Raw genomic sequence first — 16883 nt, 5'->3', positions numbered from 1 at the left:
CTCTTCCCCCTGCCTTCATTTCATTTGTGTGTTATGGTTCCCTGTAGAACTGAGGTAGGAAACCTCCGAATTTTCTTGGACTCCAATTCCCATCAATCACAACTGGCATGGCCAGTGGTCAGGACTGTGTCAGGAGGAAGGGCAGGATATAACTCGAATAAATAAAATGTATGAGAGTTGTAGTCCAGTGACATCTGAAAGGGTTAGGGTTAGGGTTCATAATTTGTTGTTTCTTTCCTGTGAGTGTGTGTGCTGATGACAGATAACATTCAGACATCTATTTTGGAAACTGTGACCCCAAATATTTAGATAGATAGATAGATAGATAGATAGATAGATAGATAGATAGATCCTACAGTTAATATGTGATGTTAAAGCTTCAGATTGGTAGAACTGGACAGTTGTGGAGGGTAACTTTTTTCTTTTGAAACATTTTGATGTCTTTGTTAGATATGGTGCTGTGGGTCTACTTGGTAATGAGTCAAAATTGTCTTTTGTGGTAATATATCAATGAAAGGAAAGTGATGGTTTTAAAGTTGCTGCTCTTTTTCTCTGCTAGGGCACTGTAAAGCAGCTGCTGGTGTTCTCTGAATCTGAAGGGAATCCATGCCTCCTAAGTGTCTGTGGAAATTTCTTGACTGTGGGAACAGACCTGGCTCACTTTAAAATCTTTGATCTTTCTCGCAGGTACAAATAAACAATTAATGGAACTTGATTATATATATTTTGGTTCCTTTTTAAATTTAAGGATTATTGAAACGTTATTCTTGTCATTAAAATATGAGGGGTAGATTTTTTCTGTTTTATAGATTTACGTAATGAATATAAACTGAATTTCTTAAGAAGTACAGTTGTGTAGCAGAGATGACCTGTAGTGACTCAGAATTTGCAAGAGGCTTCAGACATTATCATGATAATAGATAATTCTGTTTGTATTAAAATATGGCTCAAGTATAATTTCTTTTCATGATTCAACATGTAGAACATTTGTAGATGCTGAAGTTTTCTAAGGTAGGTCAGGCACAGTACTGGTTGTGTCACATACTTTTTGGTGTATTCTATGATATTTCTTTTATACTTGTAGTGCAGAAGTCAACATGGTTGCGCTTGCTAGCATAGAGCAGGCATGCAGAGTTTGTGTGGGAAGGAAAGAACTTGTAATTCCATCTGATATGATATTGACTAATAACATAATGAGCCATTTTCTTCCTCACTGTGGATTGCTCCTCAAAGATTACTTACCATGTGGATATCATTGCTTTGTAGGAGAATGGGACATATGCCAATGCTTCTCATAAATGCACATTATATGTTTTGCCAAGTATTGGCACAATGGGAACCTGCAGTTAGCCTCAGCGAACTTTGCTCTGTGTGTGCAGAGCAAAAAAAAGTCATTGCACATGAGGATACACGCTGGCTTCTTACAAAGAAGCGAGGGTCGTGTGATAAATTAATATATGAAGTGACTCACAAATGAGCCAGAAATGACTCTTGTGGTTACCAAAAAGGCAGCTATCTTAAGACCAAATTGGATAACTAGGAGGATTTTATTATGATGCATATATTCCCATAATTTTGGTGAAGAGCTTGCTCTTGTTGAGCAGACTGCCCTAACTGCCTCATCTCCCCCATAGGGAGGCAAAAGCACACTCGAGTAGCAAGGCCCTGGGTGATCTGGTTCCAGGTGCTAGTGGGATTGCATCTGTAAAGTGTAACGCAAGTGGCAACAAAGTTAGCATCCTCATCAACAAGGTGAGTCTGGACTGTCCCTTGCCTATGACTAAAACCTGAATGGGGCATGGAATGGCTAGGCCAACAATGAATCTCTTGTTGGGACAAATCTGTGATCAGTTTATTATAGACTGCGTTGAAGCCATAGCTTGATGCTCTGTGAACTACCTATGTGCATTCGTGTTCTGATTTCTCAGCTTATTTATTGGGAAACCATGATTTGCCTGTAAACCAGGACTAACACTAAACCAGGAGAAAAGGAACACGCAAAGGATTGAGGGAGCAGGCAAACACAAAAGTTAATTCACATAACACTCAGCCATGGCTTGGCACCAATCTGAACCAGCTTTACCAAAATGCAGCCATCTGCACTAGATTGCCAGTATCACACTGCAGGACAAACAGCTACAGGTTCCATACTTCACCCTAGTGTGATTTTAGTGCAAGCTTCTACATGGAGTCCAGAATGTTATAGAATAGATTTCTCCCATGCCATGCCATTCTGGATTGCAAAGTACAATGTTTCTTTGGATTATTTCTTCAACTCTGCCAGTTCTGTAGATGCTGGAGGTACAGGCAGAAACCAAAAGCTGTTGTTAAGATGGATTTGACTTTTCAAATAAACTCCACTGTCTAGATAGATAGATATGCACACACACATATCACAAGCATATATTATAGTGGGTAAATCAAATCAAATAAATTTGTGCACTATGCACCTTAAAACAATGGTAATTCAAGAATCAATGTGATTTGAGGAACTACTTGACCAAGTTTGAGAACACCTAGAGAACCATCTTGGCTGCTTTGTAAATTTCTTTCTTCTTGCTCTGTTTCTTCCATCCCATATTGTTTTTTATTAATCTTCAGTTTTATGAATCATAGATCATAGTGACTAGAATGAGACAATTAGGCTGTCTTTTCCTGTTCAACATCTCTTATTTATACTTCTGTAGGCTGATGGGAGTCTTGACTCCAAGATCTGTTTCTATGACATTGAAATGGACACAGTCACTCTGTTTGATTTCCAATCTGGGCAACAGAAGGATGCCAGGGAAATGATCTCCATTGGACAGGAGGCTGAAGGGTGAGAATGCTTTTTGAGCCTGAGGTGGAGGGAGAGATTATTGATGTGAATTAATTAATGAGAGTGGAAAAAACATTAATTATTTGCACAAGCTCACCTGAAGACTGCTTTATAGACCACTTAGAAGTTACACAGTACAGCCTGTATATTTCTTATTTACTCTTTGATATACTATAGTGCGCGTGCGCACGCACACACACATGTACATACGCTCACATACTATACTATACTATACTATACTATACTATACTATACTATACTATACTATACTATACTAAACACAACCCCTTGTGGAATGGCTCTGTGAGAAGTCTTCTGCTAGCTATTGTGCAAGAGTTCACAGAACAGCACTAATATTTTTTCCCCACAAAAGAGATAAAGGGTCCTAGTCTTTTGAAAAGCCTCACAATATTTACTGTTATGCAGCTGGGCATAATCAGTTCAGTTTATCAATTAATGCTAAGCTCCATGTCTTCTTCCCATGGTACCAATTGTTTTGGTTGCTAAGGGTAGAGCATCACCTTATAGAGGTAACTGTATCACTTCCCTCTTCCCAATGGCAGGGGTGACTGCCACAAAGGGGGACTTAATATTTCTAAGAAAAAGCAGCAGTACCAGCCCAACTCTGTGCATTATATTCTGTTCTCAGTCCACTGGCATGCTTCCCTTCCTCTTGGCTTGGCACTACAATACAGAACTGGAAGTCTCCAGGAAGCACCATGATAAAGTAGCAATGATGTGTCAAGGAAGAATGCCATGCTGCCATTCTTTTAGGGTGGTGTACACAGTACCATTCATGCAAGACAGGCTGCATTTTCTGTCATTATTTCTACTTTACCTGTATTAATGTGTGCACTGGTTCCCTCTTTCCCTCCCTAAAATTTTTTTTTACTGCTCCTGTCATTCCATTTGTTTGTTTGTTTTCATTTCTGCTGGCCAGTAGTTGTTGTTTGGGAGAGGATCTGTCTATAAACCTTACGTAAGTATCAGCAGCTAGAACCACCAAAATTCCTAATTATTTAGTTGTATTTGGAATCTGTCTTATTTGGCTTATTGTTTTGCATTATAGCATTGCTGCTATACTCACCCAGCGGAGGGAACTTAAAGCTGCCTCACACAAGAATAAGCTGCTATGAACAACAATCTATAGTGTTTGATATTAGTGCCATGTAGGGATGGATGAATCAGTTTCACTTTCACATATGTTCACCTATAAGATCATTATGTCCTGTTTCTGCATTACTCTGTTCTTTAAAAAAACTGCACAGAAATCTACAGTTAGTCAAGTTTTTATTGGCACTTTTTTGTTGCTGATAGTTGGCTTTATGTTCTATAATTTTAGTTTTTATTTTCTCTTATATTAATCACTATGATTTTAGAATTGCTTTCAGTGCTGCTTTTGATTATGGTTTTAAACGGAAATGTACGGTAGTTTATAAACATTTAAACAGTCCACCAGGGGTCACTGTAAAACTGAATCTCCTGTTAACCAATATTCAGCATCATTTTCATAGTGTTTATAGGGGAGGTGTGTTCCCATCCAGTCTTTCTCATCTGTACACACTAACCCCAATTGGAATTTGGTGGGCCTCATGTTCTCATGAGTTTCTGGGGAGAGTTGATTAAATAAGGTGGCCCTACATGTTGGCTTATTTCTTTTCTCCCTCTGGAATATGCATTTATTGCTGTTAATGAGTTAGCATTGGGCTGTCCCCTCCCTCTGGAATATGCATTTATTGCTGTTAATGAGTTAGCATTGGGCTGTCCTGTCCTCAGCAAAGATGCCCATGGGGCAAGGGAGGCTTTTAGTTGCAGCACCATGGAGAGCTGAAGGTGAGCATCTTTCAGTCCTTGAGTCCTTAAGAATGGACTAAAGCCATTTATGCCTTCAGGAGTGGTTCACCCTTCCTTCAGAAGTGGCAATAGAGCCTAGCATGCCGCCTCCTTCCTGAAAAGTCTCTCCAAGCACATTGCCTGCCTTGACAGGTTGAAATGGGGGTGTAGGTTCCTGGGACAGAAGTCCTGATTCAGATCCCCAGTGGGCGCAGAGTCTCAGGGTATGGATTGTGCAGGTCCCAGCTCAGGCTTCAGGGATCCCTGCCTCAAGAACCCCTGATCCAATGGACGTGAACTGTGAATTGGGCCTAGACATTATATTTGCTTGTTCATTATTGCATTTATATCCCACATTTTCTCAATGGAGCCCAAGATGCTGTGTACATGATACATGCTGGGTGGGATTTGCCGGGGAGAAGACTTCTTTCTGTGTCCTGGTTCTTTTGTTAGATTGCAAATTTGCTGTACGTTCTACCTTAATAAAACTAACTGAACTGTCAGTTGTCAGTACAGTGGTACCTCGGGTTACATACGCTTCAGGTTACATACGCTTCAGGTTACAGACTCCGCTAACCCAGAAATAGTGCTTCAGGTTAAGAACTTTGCTTCAGGATGAGAACAGAAATTGTGCTCTGGCAGTGCGGCAGCAGCAGGAGGCCCCATTAGCTAAAGTGGTGCTTCAGGTTAAGAACAGTATCAGGTTAAGTACAGACCTCCGGAACGAATTAACTACTTAACCCGAGGTACCACTGTAATAGCCTCAAGGGGTAAGTAATATGTCTTTGATGGCATCTATCACATCTAGCATTAGCTGGAACTCACCTATCTGATTCTGTTACAGTTTCAAATCCAGCATATACAGTCGTCTGGTTCTTGCTTGTTTGTCCCCCCACTTCACCCCACCCCCCAAAAATCACCCTATATTTTGATTACTAATTATGAATGTGTTTTACAAGTAGTTGTGGTCTGGATTTATACTTGTGTTGTCTATGTAGGAGAAACACCTCTGAATATCCAGAGCTGAGTGATCGTATTCCTACTAGTCACTTTTGGGATCAAAGTGAACCAAGGCTTTTTGTGTGTGAAATGGATCGGAACCCAAGTCAGCAGTCCCTGGACAAGAATCAGCAATCAGAAGAAAACTCAGTATGTCTTTCTCCTATTCTCCTCTGGCTTGTTGCACTGTAGGGATTGGTTGTTGATGTTAACTCTGTGCTCAGGGGTTTAGCTAGAATGCTTCAGTTGGTTGCCATGAGGAATCCTTCTTGAAGGTCTTGAAACTTAAAATAAAAAATGCTGACTGTATGAAATCTTGTGACAGTAGCAGTTCACATGTTGTTTAGCGTAAATGATTGTCAGGGTTTGATAATAAGGAAGGGTTCAGCCAGGAGTCTCCTATCAGTTCCAGGATTCAGGTATTTTTCACCTTCTCTTCACCTGCAGAGTGTCTAAAAGGGGGATAATCTCTGTGCATGTGTAGAATTCCATTATCTCTGAGTGATTACAGCTGCCTGTGGATAGCCTTGCCCACTTTGGGCTATAGCCCCACCCACTGCCACCAGCAAAAATTCAGCCTGTGGCAAATTCCCCTGAAGGAATGTGGCCCTCAGGAGAAATAATGTTCCTCATCCCATGTATAAACAGAGCTAGATGCACTAATGATTTAACTTGGTATAAGCCGCTTCCTCTGTTCTGCAGTCTAATATATAGCTCTGTTTTGTTTTTGTAGCTCCTCTTCAGCAAAGTGGTTGGCTTATGTCAACATAAATGTTTGCAGGGGCTTCCCCTGTTGAGTGAAGAGGTGGTTTGTTCCTGAAATACAGGACGCTTTGTTACTGTCTTTCTGGAGTGCAGGCTGATTTGTGGGGTGAATTTATAATCAGTTTAGAGAGGATCCCTGTAACTTGGCCATCTGTAGCAGGTGTGTGTTCTGTTGTTTAACTGAGAACTCTGCCAAGTGAAAATGGAAAATAAAAACAAACCGTAAAAAGGATATTGTTCCACAAAACCCAAATAGTGTTCAATTTCCCCTTCCAGGTGGATGTTTTGATCGTATCCTTCTTCTGTACTGAAGAGCATGGGCTTTTGCTCCATGATCGCTTTCCGTTGCCATCAGCCTACCGGTCTCTTTTGGGCATGGAGGTGCCACATTATTATTTTGCCAAAAAGGTAAGTGGTCAAAGAGTTTATAAAGAGTTGATCCTTGAAAGCTTCCCCCTTATCTCCATGCAGGAAACATTTTGTTCTCTGGACCAGGTTAAGGTAAACTGAGACTTGCCTGTTATTATTTATAAAGCACCTAATGTCTTCCTGGGTGCTGTACAAATATTACAGCAGACTTACAATCTAATACACTTGCAGCCTTACAGTTTTGTACACATGATACAAAAGTATAAAGAGATAGGAATAGAATAGGAAAACAAGCAAATTCAGCCTCCAGTTCAAAGTTACATAAAACATGAAGTCCTGTTTTTTTTTGTTAAGACAGTGGTGACTAATGAAGGCTGTGGAGGGACAGTACAGTAATTTAACAGTGCAGTCATTGATGTTTCTGTGGTGGCTGTTCCAACTACTTCTCCCTTATGGTTTCATGTTGACCGTAGGAGATGATAGCTTCTTCCACTTCAAAATGTGCTACCTGCCAACTGCTGCCAGGTAGCACCGGATGTTACCCCCCCCCCCCCCCGTCCAAGGAGTGGGACATTTCACCATCTGGACAGTTGGATAGTCTGAATTTCTAGCCACTCCCTGGTTTCAGGGGTGACTGATAAAGGCTCCAGGAAGAACAACAATATAAATATCCACTCTCCGGACCTTAGAGTAGGTAGGTGTGGGGCAGATGAAATCCTTTGGCGCTTCCATCCAACAGCAGCAGAGGTAATTAAGTAGCAATGCAAATAAGAAATCACTAGAAATTACAAGCGATTTGATTTGTTTGCACTGTTCTATCATTTGGGGCTCTTCAAATGTGCATAGAATGACACTCTGGAAGTAGCAGAAAAAAGCAGCATGATCAGCCCAATTCCATATGGTATAATCTGTTCATAGTCCACCAACATGCTTCCCATCTTCTTGGTTTGCCTTTTTAACACTGAACTGGAAGTCTTAGTGATGATGTGACACTGAGCAATGCCATGCTGCCATTTTTGAGTGACGCACAGAGCACCACTCATACTGGATATGCAGTTGATCCCCATCTTCATTACAATTGAGAGCAAGACCCAGAGCATTGGCATTTTGGAAATGGAGAAAAATTAAATCCTGTTTTGGCAAGAATATCTGTGATAACATATTCCTTATACATAACTGGGGTGAAACGGCACATCTAGATTACAGAAGAAAGACCTCAATAGCTGCAGTTTAGATACTTGCCATGCCTGAGGTTTATATACTCTCAATGTAACAGAGGCAGATTGTCTGTTTCATTGCATTTTCTGTCACTATTTCTGCTTTGTCTGTTTTATTCTTCACTCTGTCTACATACTTTTTTTTATTAAATAAAATGCTGCTCCTATCATTCTGTTTCTTTTTCATTTCTGCTGGCCAATAGTTGTTGTTTTGGAGAGGCTCTGTCTTTAAACCTTACGTAAGTATCATTCGCTGGCCTTTATTAAATGAATTTGCCTCCCCCACCCGGATTTCATTGTTTCAGTTCCTGTTACTTAAAGATTATGCACAAAGTCCTAGAAGGCTTAGAAAAGTAGGTTTGATGTCAGTGAGGTGGGCGGCATGAGAGAAAATGCAATACTTCAAGTCTATGTGCGAGTGCCTTCCCTTAATTGCAACTCACAAGTGCTTGCAATGGCCCAGTAAACTCAAGATTCACTGTCTATTTCCCCCCCACATATCTGATGTTGTGATATCTTTTGTGACATTTAATATGGCATGGCCTTTTTGTTGATACTAGTTGATGCATACCCTGATTCACCCATGTAAACACATTACCTAATGGCAGTTGATGAAAAGAGAAGAATACTTATTGGTGAAATCAAGGTGTGCACCACTGGACTTCTCAATTACTTTGTTGCATTTGGAGTCACCATAGGATTTCCCAGTATTTGTTGTGTTGTGTTGTGTCTTCTATTAACTCCTGCAGTTCATTTGTATCTATTTATTTATATTTGGCAGTGCATAAGCTGCATTATTTATTTATATGTACAAGTCATTTTTCTGCCGAAGGCCTCTAAAACAGTGTAGAATTTACATTATCTTGTGAGCTGTAAAGATGAATGGAAGTGGGAGAATTCTCATATTACAAAGTCACTGTGTTGAAGACCATTTAAAAAGCTTCCACATTGCTGTTGTACGATAGTCACTTGTCCCAGAGATTGCTCCAAATAGCTCAACTCTTAATTTTCCCCAAAGGGTGAAATCTTCAGAAAGTAAAAGTGGTTGGGTTTGCAAGTTGCTATTTGTACTCCTTAAATATTGTGAAAATATTTTGGATTTGTTTATCCCTTTTGTCATGTGGCACTCCTTTTAAAGACTTTTTTTAGATTGGTAAAAAATAATAAGTATAGTGCTAATATGAGGCTGTGTTCAAAATCTAAGAACTGTTTTGGATAAGAATATAGCTGCTGTCACAGGCTTAAAAATTATTTAGGAATTTCTTTTCATGGGAAAAACTAATGATATTCTGCTCATCATATGACTTGTGTTTTCCTTTCAGCCTGAAGCTGATAAAGATGAGGCAGAGCCTAGTGGGGTAACACTCTATCAAATGGTAGCCAGAAGGCCATTGCGCGACTTCATTGGGTTAGAAGAGTGTGACAAGGCCACATGTGATGCTATGCTTAACTTCAGCTTCTATCTCACCATTGGGGATATGGATGAGGCCTTCAAATCCATCAAGCTCATCAAAAGGTAGGGACACTAACTTGGTTTGGTTTTTACAAGATTTGCGTATGTGCTGGCTAGGATCCAAAGAGGTGTGTAAGTAAATCCAGATGCCCATTGAACTTTTGGGCTTATATTTCTTGTAATGCAGCCCCCAATTATTATCCTTTTCAAACTCTGAAGTTTCAAAGGTAGTTTGAGATATGTCATTGGAATGCTTTGTCTGCTCCTATAGCAGAACATAAACCCTCTTGGTCAGTTCTTGGAATTTTTTTCCCTTGAGGGCAACCACATTGGCTACTTTATCCCTCTACAACAAACACAATGACTCAAAAACATAATAGTAGAACTGGCCACAGAGCCATCATTTGTTTTTAATTTCAAATTATTATAGTATGGCTATTGCAATATTAGCAGAAATAACATGTCTTAAATATTCCAATATTTTATTTTATTTTATTTTATTAAAGGTAGTTAATTAGAGCACATTTAATTTTTAGCATACAGAGCTTTTCCAGAAAGCAAGCCAGGCAAATTTTAAAATAAAATCCAGTTTTTGATTATGTGATCATTCAGTGCAGTCTTAGGAAGATGGCCTTACAAGTCTGTGTTAAATTCTGGAGGCTAGCCGTGGAGTGTGGTGGGAAATTAAGAGCAGGGAAGGACAATTTGTTTCAACACATAGATGCCTGCCCACACAATTTTCATTTCATGGTTCCAACTTGCATTATTTACAGTACAATCCTATACAACAGTATAGGTACAGTACAGTCCTATTCAACAGCAAGACCCAGTGTGTTCAGGTAAGTGTCCACAGAACTATAACTTTAATTGTCTTGAATAATTTTATGTATGAAGTTTCATAGTACTAGAGACACACAAGAATGGTTAGTGTGTATTCTGCACTTACTTTTTAATATTCTTACTCTGATATAGGTTTTCCACTTGCTAAATGTACAGATTAAGCCTACAGACATGTGAGCTTACACCCATGATTGTTTTGAAAAAGCAATGAATTTGTCTCTTCATTTTGCTGTTTCACCACTATCTATTGAAATGTATTTCAATAGATTTTTGAAACGAAAGCTAATCATCTCGGTATTCTAGTCTTTATTGGTTGACTTGATAAATATAGTTCCTCAATAACTGTATGTGTGCTATGGGCGCTAATTTGTCCACATTTGTCCTGCAGTGCTGGGGCTTAAGTGACAAACTTGGCTTTCTCCCTTATTTGGCATCCAAATTACATTGTAATGAAATTCAAGAGCCAGCTTGATTATTTTCTTTGTGAAGAAAATGAAATTGGGGTGGGGAGTGGAGTGGAGTGGAGTGGAGTGGAGAAGATGAGTTGGTGACGCCAAAAATCAAAGCACAGATTTAAAGATATATACTACACAGGTCTCTGAGAAAGAGACAGTAAATATATAAGTTCACAGCTCTGTCATCCTGACCTCTCTGTCTCAGTGGCTATGCCTATAGCAAAAATGTAGCATCTTCAGTTTTATGTGACACACATATCACTTCCTGCTTTTCCCACCTTTCTTTCTTCCATGTGTTTTGGACCTGGCCGTTTTACAATAATTTCAATGCTATGCCAAACAGAATTATGAGGCTTGTTGGAAGGCAATATTTTTGCACTCCCATTAGATAAATAAGGATTAACTTTTATCTCTAGTAAACTCAACTCAAACTCTACCCTACTCCTGCGCCTCCTGATAGCGTCTTTAGTTTGTCTCTCAGCTGGGGTGGACTTTGGTCTTTTAAATTTTCAGTGGCGCCCAGTGCGAGGCCAAAATTCAGCATCCCCCTGCCTCTTGCCTTCCATTCTTAATTCACTACACCATAGTTGTGATGCCCTGCAGCATCCCTAGGCATGGTGTCCAGTATGGTGGAACTGGTTGCACTGTCTTAAATCCACCTCTGATATAATTTTTTAACATGGCATCGTACATACCCAGTAGTGAATCTTTCAAATCAGCACCAAATATGAAAATGCCCAGTAGTAAAATTTGAACTGGGTAACTGTTTAGGGTGATGAAAAGAGGGACTGTTATTAACATAACTATATAAATGGATCACATTACAAGGTGTTGGGTTTTTTGGGTGTACTTCTTTATCATCGGTTTAATGACTTGTGAAGTTTTCTGAAACATTTGCTTTAAAAGAAGACAAGCTTGAAACCTTCAACTTTCATTCCTTAAAAAAATGCTGACATTCTTTATAAATTCTACTATTATGTCAGTAGCTTTTTGGTTTGAAAATTTTGAAATAGAAATAATTGTTCCTACCAGATTGAACGCACTTAACATTATGGATGGTTGACTCTTTAATATAACGTATGTGTTACACAAGCATTATTAATTGAATGATGTTGATGAAAATGTGACATGGAACAAGTTTTCCTTTCCTCTTTCATGTGCTATATGTTATTGGATCCAAAAAAGGATACTTTCCATAGCTAAGTTTTTTATTGTGGGCTGAACTTTCTCTGAACCAAGTTTCAAGCTTGGAATATTGGGTTATCTTTCCCCCTTTCCACAGTCCTACAAAACTCATCTTGGGTAGATCTGCCACATTTCAAATCTTCCTAGAATGGCCATGTGCCCTACTTCTCAGATTATAGTCTTCTGCTTAAAGTCATCCTCCATTTGAAGGGCATTCTATTTCATGCCTGGTTTAAAGTTAAAGAACCATAAGGAAAGAAAACAGGGAGGCCTTTATAAGTTGCTGTCCATCAACAGTTAGCACCTGGACAGCACTTTGCGCAGACACACAGGTTACCATCTTGTTCCCCACCATGGTGAAATATATTCTGTTTCTATTTAATTATAATAATTGTTTCTAAATTTGCGACAGTACATTTAAATTAGCAGGTGCACATTATTTAAATCTCTGTCCTGTTTTGTCCTCTTTTTTGTGATGCATTTCCTGGGTTTGGGTACATAAGCCACCACCCTTAATATCCCTGACTTTTGACTGAAGTTCCATCAGGATAGTTAAGCTGTTAATATTTTACACTGTACATCAGAGAGGAGAGGTGGTGTATAATGTACACATGTATATAGATGTAGCCCATCCAAGTAATAATGTTGGGCTTCTTTAATTGAAAAGTGAACTTAGTGATTTCCTTCAATGTTTAAATTACATGGCATATTTCATAGAAAGCAGTCCATTTTGTATGTCTTCGCTGAAGAGTCTGCCCCTTTTACCCACATATTCTCAACATGGTGACTCAACATAGTCATTCTCCAGCCCACGTCGGAAGCGAGCAGTCAGGGTACGACTGATAACGATGACTCTGGGTGCCATGCAGTCCTCCCGTCGGTGAAGGATGTTCCATATGAGAATGGCAGCAGCCAGTGTGGCCAGAAGACAAGCCCCAATGTTCAGGTAGCAAGACCAGGACAGGCTGGTATAGGGTCCAATACGATAGAAGGTCACCAACCCAATGACCAGAACGAAACCTGAAAGAAACGTACAGAATAGAATGCCATATGTGAGTAATGTATCTAGACATTCTAGAAAAATCACTTGTTGCGAAAGAACTTTGTATCTTGCCCAGTAGTGTGCATCTGATAGTGGTTCATGTGTGCAAAAGTGTGCATGCACAAACATATATCTCCAGATTTTGGCACTAGAGTAGTTAAATATCACTCAGGTTTTAATCACAAGTAGACCCATTGAAATTAGTGAGCATGAATAAGTTAGGCCCATTAATTTTGATAAGTGTACTCTGAGTAAAACTTGGCATTGAATACCACTCAATGTAAATTTTCTGTTTAATTCTAGGAAGCCAAGGGACACGTAAAACTTTGGAACCAAGGTTACATAAATGAGTAGGAAAAGGAGACTGGAAACCAGTTTGACTCTGTGTATTTCTAGATGCACAAAGGAAATCCATTCAACCAGTTTCTCTTTCTCTGAGCCTTTAGCACATACTGTACCAGTCACTGGTTTTCAAATGAAATCTTGTTTTTAAATTTAAAAGCTGTGTTCTGAGTTTTGCCTCTGTTACTGAGCTAGCACCAGTTGTGGCCTTTATCATAGAATTGTAGGATTGGAAGGGACCCTGAGAATCACCTTGCCCAGCCCCCTGCAATGCAGGAATATGCAGCTATCCCATATGGGGATCAAACCTGCAACCTTTGCATTATCAGCACCACACTCTAACCAACTGAGCTATTACTCTAATTTATTTATTTCCATTTTATACTCTGCCATTCCTTCCAGCGGGAATGCATAGTAGTTGCCACATCACAGCAGTACAAAAAAGGCAATAATAAGAACCCCACTTAAAGTACCAGTAAAATGTACAAAACTGCCATAAGAAATCAGCAGCAAGATCAGCAGAATTTTCTTTGCACTCCAAAGCCTGGCATTTCCCCACTCATACTAAATACTGTGCCTTGGCTACTCAGAAAATCTGATGTTCCCCTATTGAAAACTCACATATCCAGGATGTCCCATACATATTGGCAAACAATTGTGTAGAAAGGTCCTCAAACTCTAAGCTCAGCTATGCAGGTTTTTAAAACCAATGGACAGTACTGGGTCCAATTAATACAAGCAGTCACCTGTATGAGTTACCTCTTTTGATGTGTGGACCCATCTCTACTTAGTAGATTCATTGTGCAGGCTTTCTTGGTGTTTCGTGTTGCACATAAATTTAAACAATGTCAGTGCAGCTAATCCTCTCTAGGAAACTGTTCTTACAGAGTTAAAAATCACCTGAGTCACAGAAAGAGCCATTCACACCAGTGGCTTTCCATATGGAGTTGGCTCTATGTGGTACTAGTTCAAGAGGCCATGAACAAGGATTCACATGCTTTCAATGAAGAGTTATATAAACACGGATATTGTGAAGAAGGAAAATAATTTTTTCCTCTGGGAAATTCCTTTATCTAGGAATCTCCTGTGAAATGGTAGGAAAACATCTAATCTTAAAGCGCAACAGTATTTTGCCTTTCTGCAGCACATTATCCCACTGCTCTTGAAGATCTTTATGAACACAAAGAATCCCACTGCGGCTTCCCGCTTCATATGTATCCTAAATATCCGGTTATTCATAGTTTCAGAGATGAGGAAGCTGAGGTGAGGAGACTTGTCTAGCCATGCAGGAAATCTGTCATGGGGTCAGCAGTAGAACCCAGAACATCTGACCCCAAGATGTTGTGTATGCAGTCGCAAAACCTCCTTCCCTTTAAGGCAGTGCCCTATTTCTTGATGAACCTCACTGCAGCATTCTAGTTTCTCTTTCCCTCCTCCACCCTTGCAGGTCTAGTTATTAACTTTTGATGGAAGTAATTTATAGATCTAATTAGCCTGACAAGAACTATATACAAAGAGGCAAATGTGTCTCACATAATAGGAAAAAAATCAGCTTCCCCTACTCCCATAAACACTTCCTTAACCACCACCATAACAGAAGGAATTCACATAGACAAAAGGGCCCCTTTGCAAAGGGAGACTAGAATAAACAAGGCCCGTAAACAGACATAAAGATCTGCAGATACCATTTCCGTTAGGTTTGTGGGCAAGGACAGGTCAGACATGAAGAAGGTGATCTCTCTCTGCTTTGCTTGCACATCTCTTACAATATGACCATTGTATGTGACTGCATCCTAAAAAATGGCTACAAGGGAACTTGATGATTTGTTTTCTTCAATAGTGAGTCTTCTAAAGGAGTCAGCAACTAGAGGCCCTTCAGCTAAATTCAGTACCCTGAAGATACCAGCTGCTTCTCCCCTGGAGGCAAGAAAACTGATTAGAGGATGTGGCAATTATGTTATAAGGACTTGGTGGCACTTGGCTTTGGAGAACGGGGTGGTAGCTTATCCCCACCCTTCATTCACTTCTCAGATTAGTCCACCTGTAAATTGAGTTGCTCACCAAGACATTCTTGGGTTTGAATATGACAGCTGGGGGGGGGGTGACTAGAACTAGATTTCCACGTGCAAACTTGCTGAGTTTCAGTGCCGTCCAGTACAAATTATCCTTTCACGAAAGATCCAAAAAATCAATTGCGTTATATTTTTATAGAGCCTTGTAAAAATCGTTTAAGCCTTTCTGGTTTTGTTTGGTAAATATTTGGAAGACACTGGCTTGGGATTAATGTCTGCAAAGGCCAGCAAGAAATACAGGGCTGGTTCTGAGGAGTAGCAGGTTCCCACCCACCTCCAGCGTTCATTCACAGTTACCAAGTTTCTGTATAGTATGGGTTAAATCCTTTGGATCTAATGTCCTTTACAATGCCTTTTGCTTTCTCAGACTAGTTTTTCTGGAAATGCTCTTGCAGAAACAACAATTTTTGTGTGCTGTCCTGTGTACTTTAAAAATGGAACACAGGAAGTTGTGTTATACAGAGTCAGACCACTAATCCAATCCATCTATCTCAGTATTACTGGGGGAATGAGTCTGTGACCTTCTACATGTGAAATAGATGCTCTGCCTCAGAGCTATAGCCCTTCCTCACATTTTCACATACTCTTCCCTGGGGGATGTCATTGTAGGGCACTTGCAACACAGTCCTACATATGTCCACTCAGAAATAAGTCCCACTAAGTTTTTTTGGTTTAATCCCAGGAAACTGGGTATTGGATTGCAGCCGTAATGCAGACTAACTCAAGATATGAACCAAATTAAAGCACAGAACTTGGAGAATTTCAATAAAATGGTATTTTTGCTACTTTGCTTTTTTAAAAATTACAGGGACTTATAAAAAAGGACAAAGCATGAACAAGCATAGGCTGGCTGTTAGTGGTATCTAGGTGTTGCTTAAAGTGCTGTCATATAACAGGCAACTTACAGCTCAACTGCCACAATTTTGGCTTCAATTGGTGTGTGTGATTCTACTGACTTGAAACAAAACGTGAGAGTTTTGTTAAAATGATGACTGGAGTTGAAGGAGGTAATAATAAGAAAGAGAAGCCCAGAACATCAGCAATGTCTCAGACCCTCCAAGTGTCCCTATTTTCCAGGGACGTCCCTGATTTAGAGGAGCCGTCCCATTTTCTGATTTGATCCAGGAATGTCCCACTTTTCCTTAGGATGTCCCTATTTTCATTGGAGAAATGGTGGAGGGTATAGAGTTATCCAACCCCGAGCCATCTGAAGGCAATCCTATAAAGGGAAGGGTTTTTTATGTTTAATGTTTTATTATATTTTTATATATGTTGGAAGCTGCTCAAAGTGACTGGGGCAACCCAGTAAGATGTGTGAGTTATAAATAGTAAAATTATCATTATGAAATGGGATGTCTCTATTTTCATTGAAGAAATGTTGGAGGGTATGGTGTCTGATATTGGCTTGGTCCAGGGTTGAGATACAAAGATGATATGTGAGAATGGCTAGTCTTGATTGACTCCTTAGTTCAAGAAATGTCCACCTATTGGCA

The 16883-nt window shown here is 39.8% G+C and overlaps 2 protein-coding genes across 2 annotated transcripts in view; one reads left to right on the top strand and one right to left on the bottom strand.

Annotated features, from left to right (window-relative positions):
• The window catches only part of IFT140 (intraflagellar transport 140), a 91945-nt gene that overhangs the window by 23457 nt on the left and 51605 nt on the right, over positions 1 to 16883 (top strand). The window contains exons 13-18 of the mRNA XM_081839528.1: positions 560 to 687; positions 1635 to 1752; positions 2688 to 2818; positions 5650 to 5800; positions 6692 to 6823; positions 9324 to 9517. Of these exons, the coding sequence (XP_081695654.1) occupies positions 560 to 687; positions 1635 to 1752; positions 2688 to 2818; positions 5650 to 5800; positions 6692 to 6823; positions 9324 to 9517 (854 nt within the window). The remainder of the gene's footprint in view (positions 1 to 559; positions 688 to 1634; positions 1753 to 2687; positions 2819 to 5649; positions 5801 to 6691; positions 6824 to 9323; positions 9518 to 16883) is intronic.
• Positions 9829 to 16883, bottom strand: part of TMEM204 (transmembrane protein 204) — a 40603-nt gene continuing 33548 nt past the window's right edge. The window contains exon 3 of the mRNA XM_081840091.1: positions 9829 to 12954. Within this exon, the coding sequence (XP_081696217.1) occupies positions 12710 to 12954 (245 nt within the window). The 3' untranslated portion in view covers positions 9829 to 12709. The remainder of the gene's footprint in view (positions 12955 to 16883) is intronic.

Source organism: Podarcis erhardii, assembly GCF_964252035.2.
Source record: "Podarcis erhardii genome assembly, chromosome: 14".
NCBI classification, from domain to species: domain Eukaryota; kingdom Metazoa; phylum Chordata; class Lepidosauria; order Squamata; family Lacertidae; genus Podarcis; species Podarcis erhardii.
The sequence above is the reverse complement of the archived record's forward strand: the minus strand, read 5'-3'. Positions and strand labels throughout refer to the sequence as shown.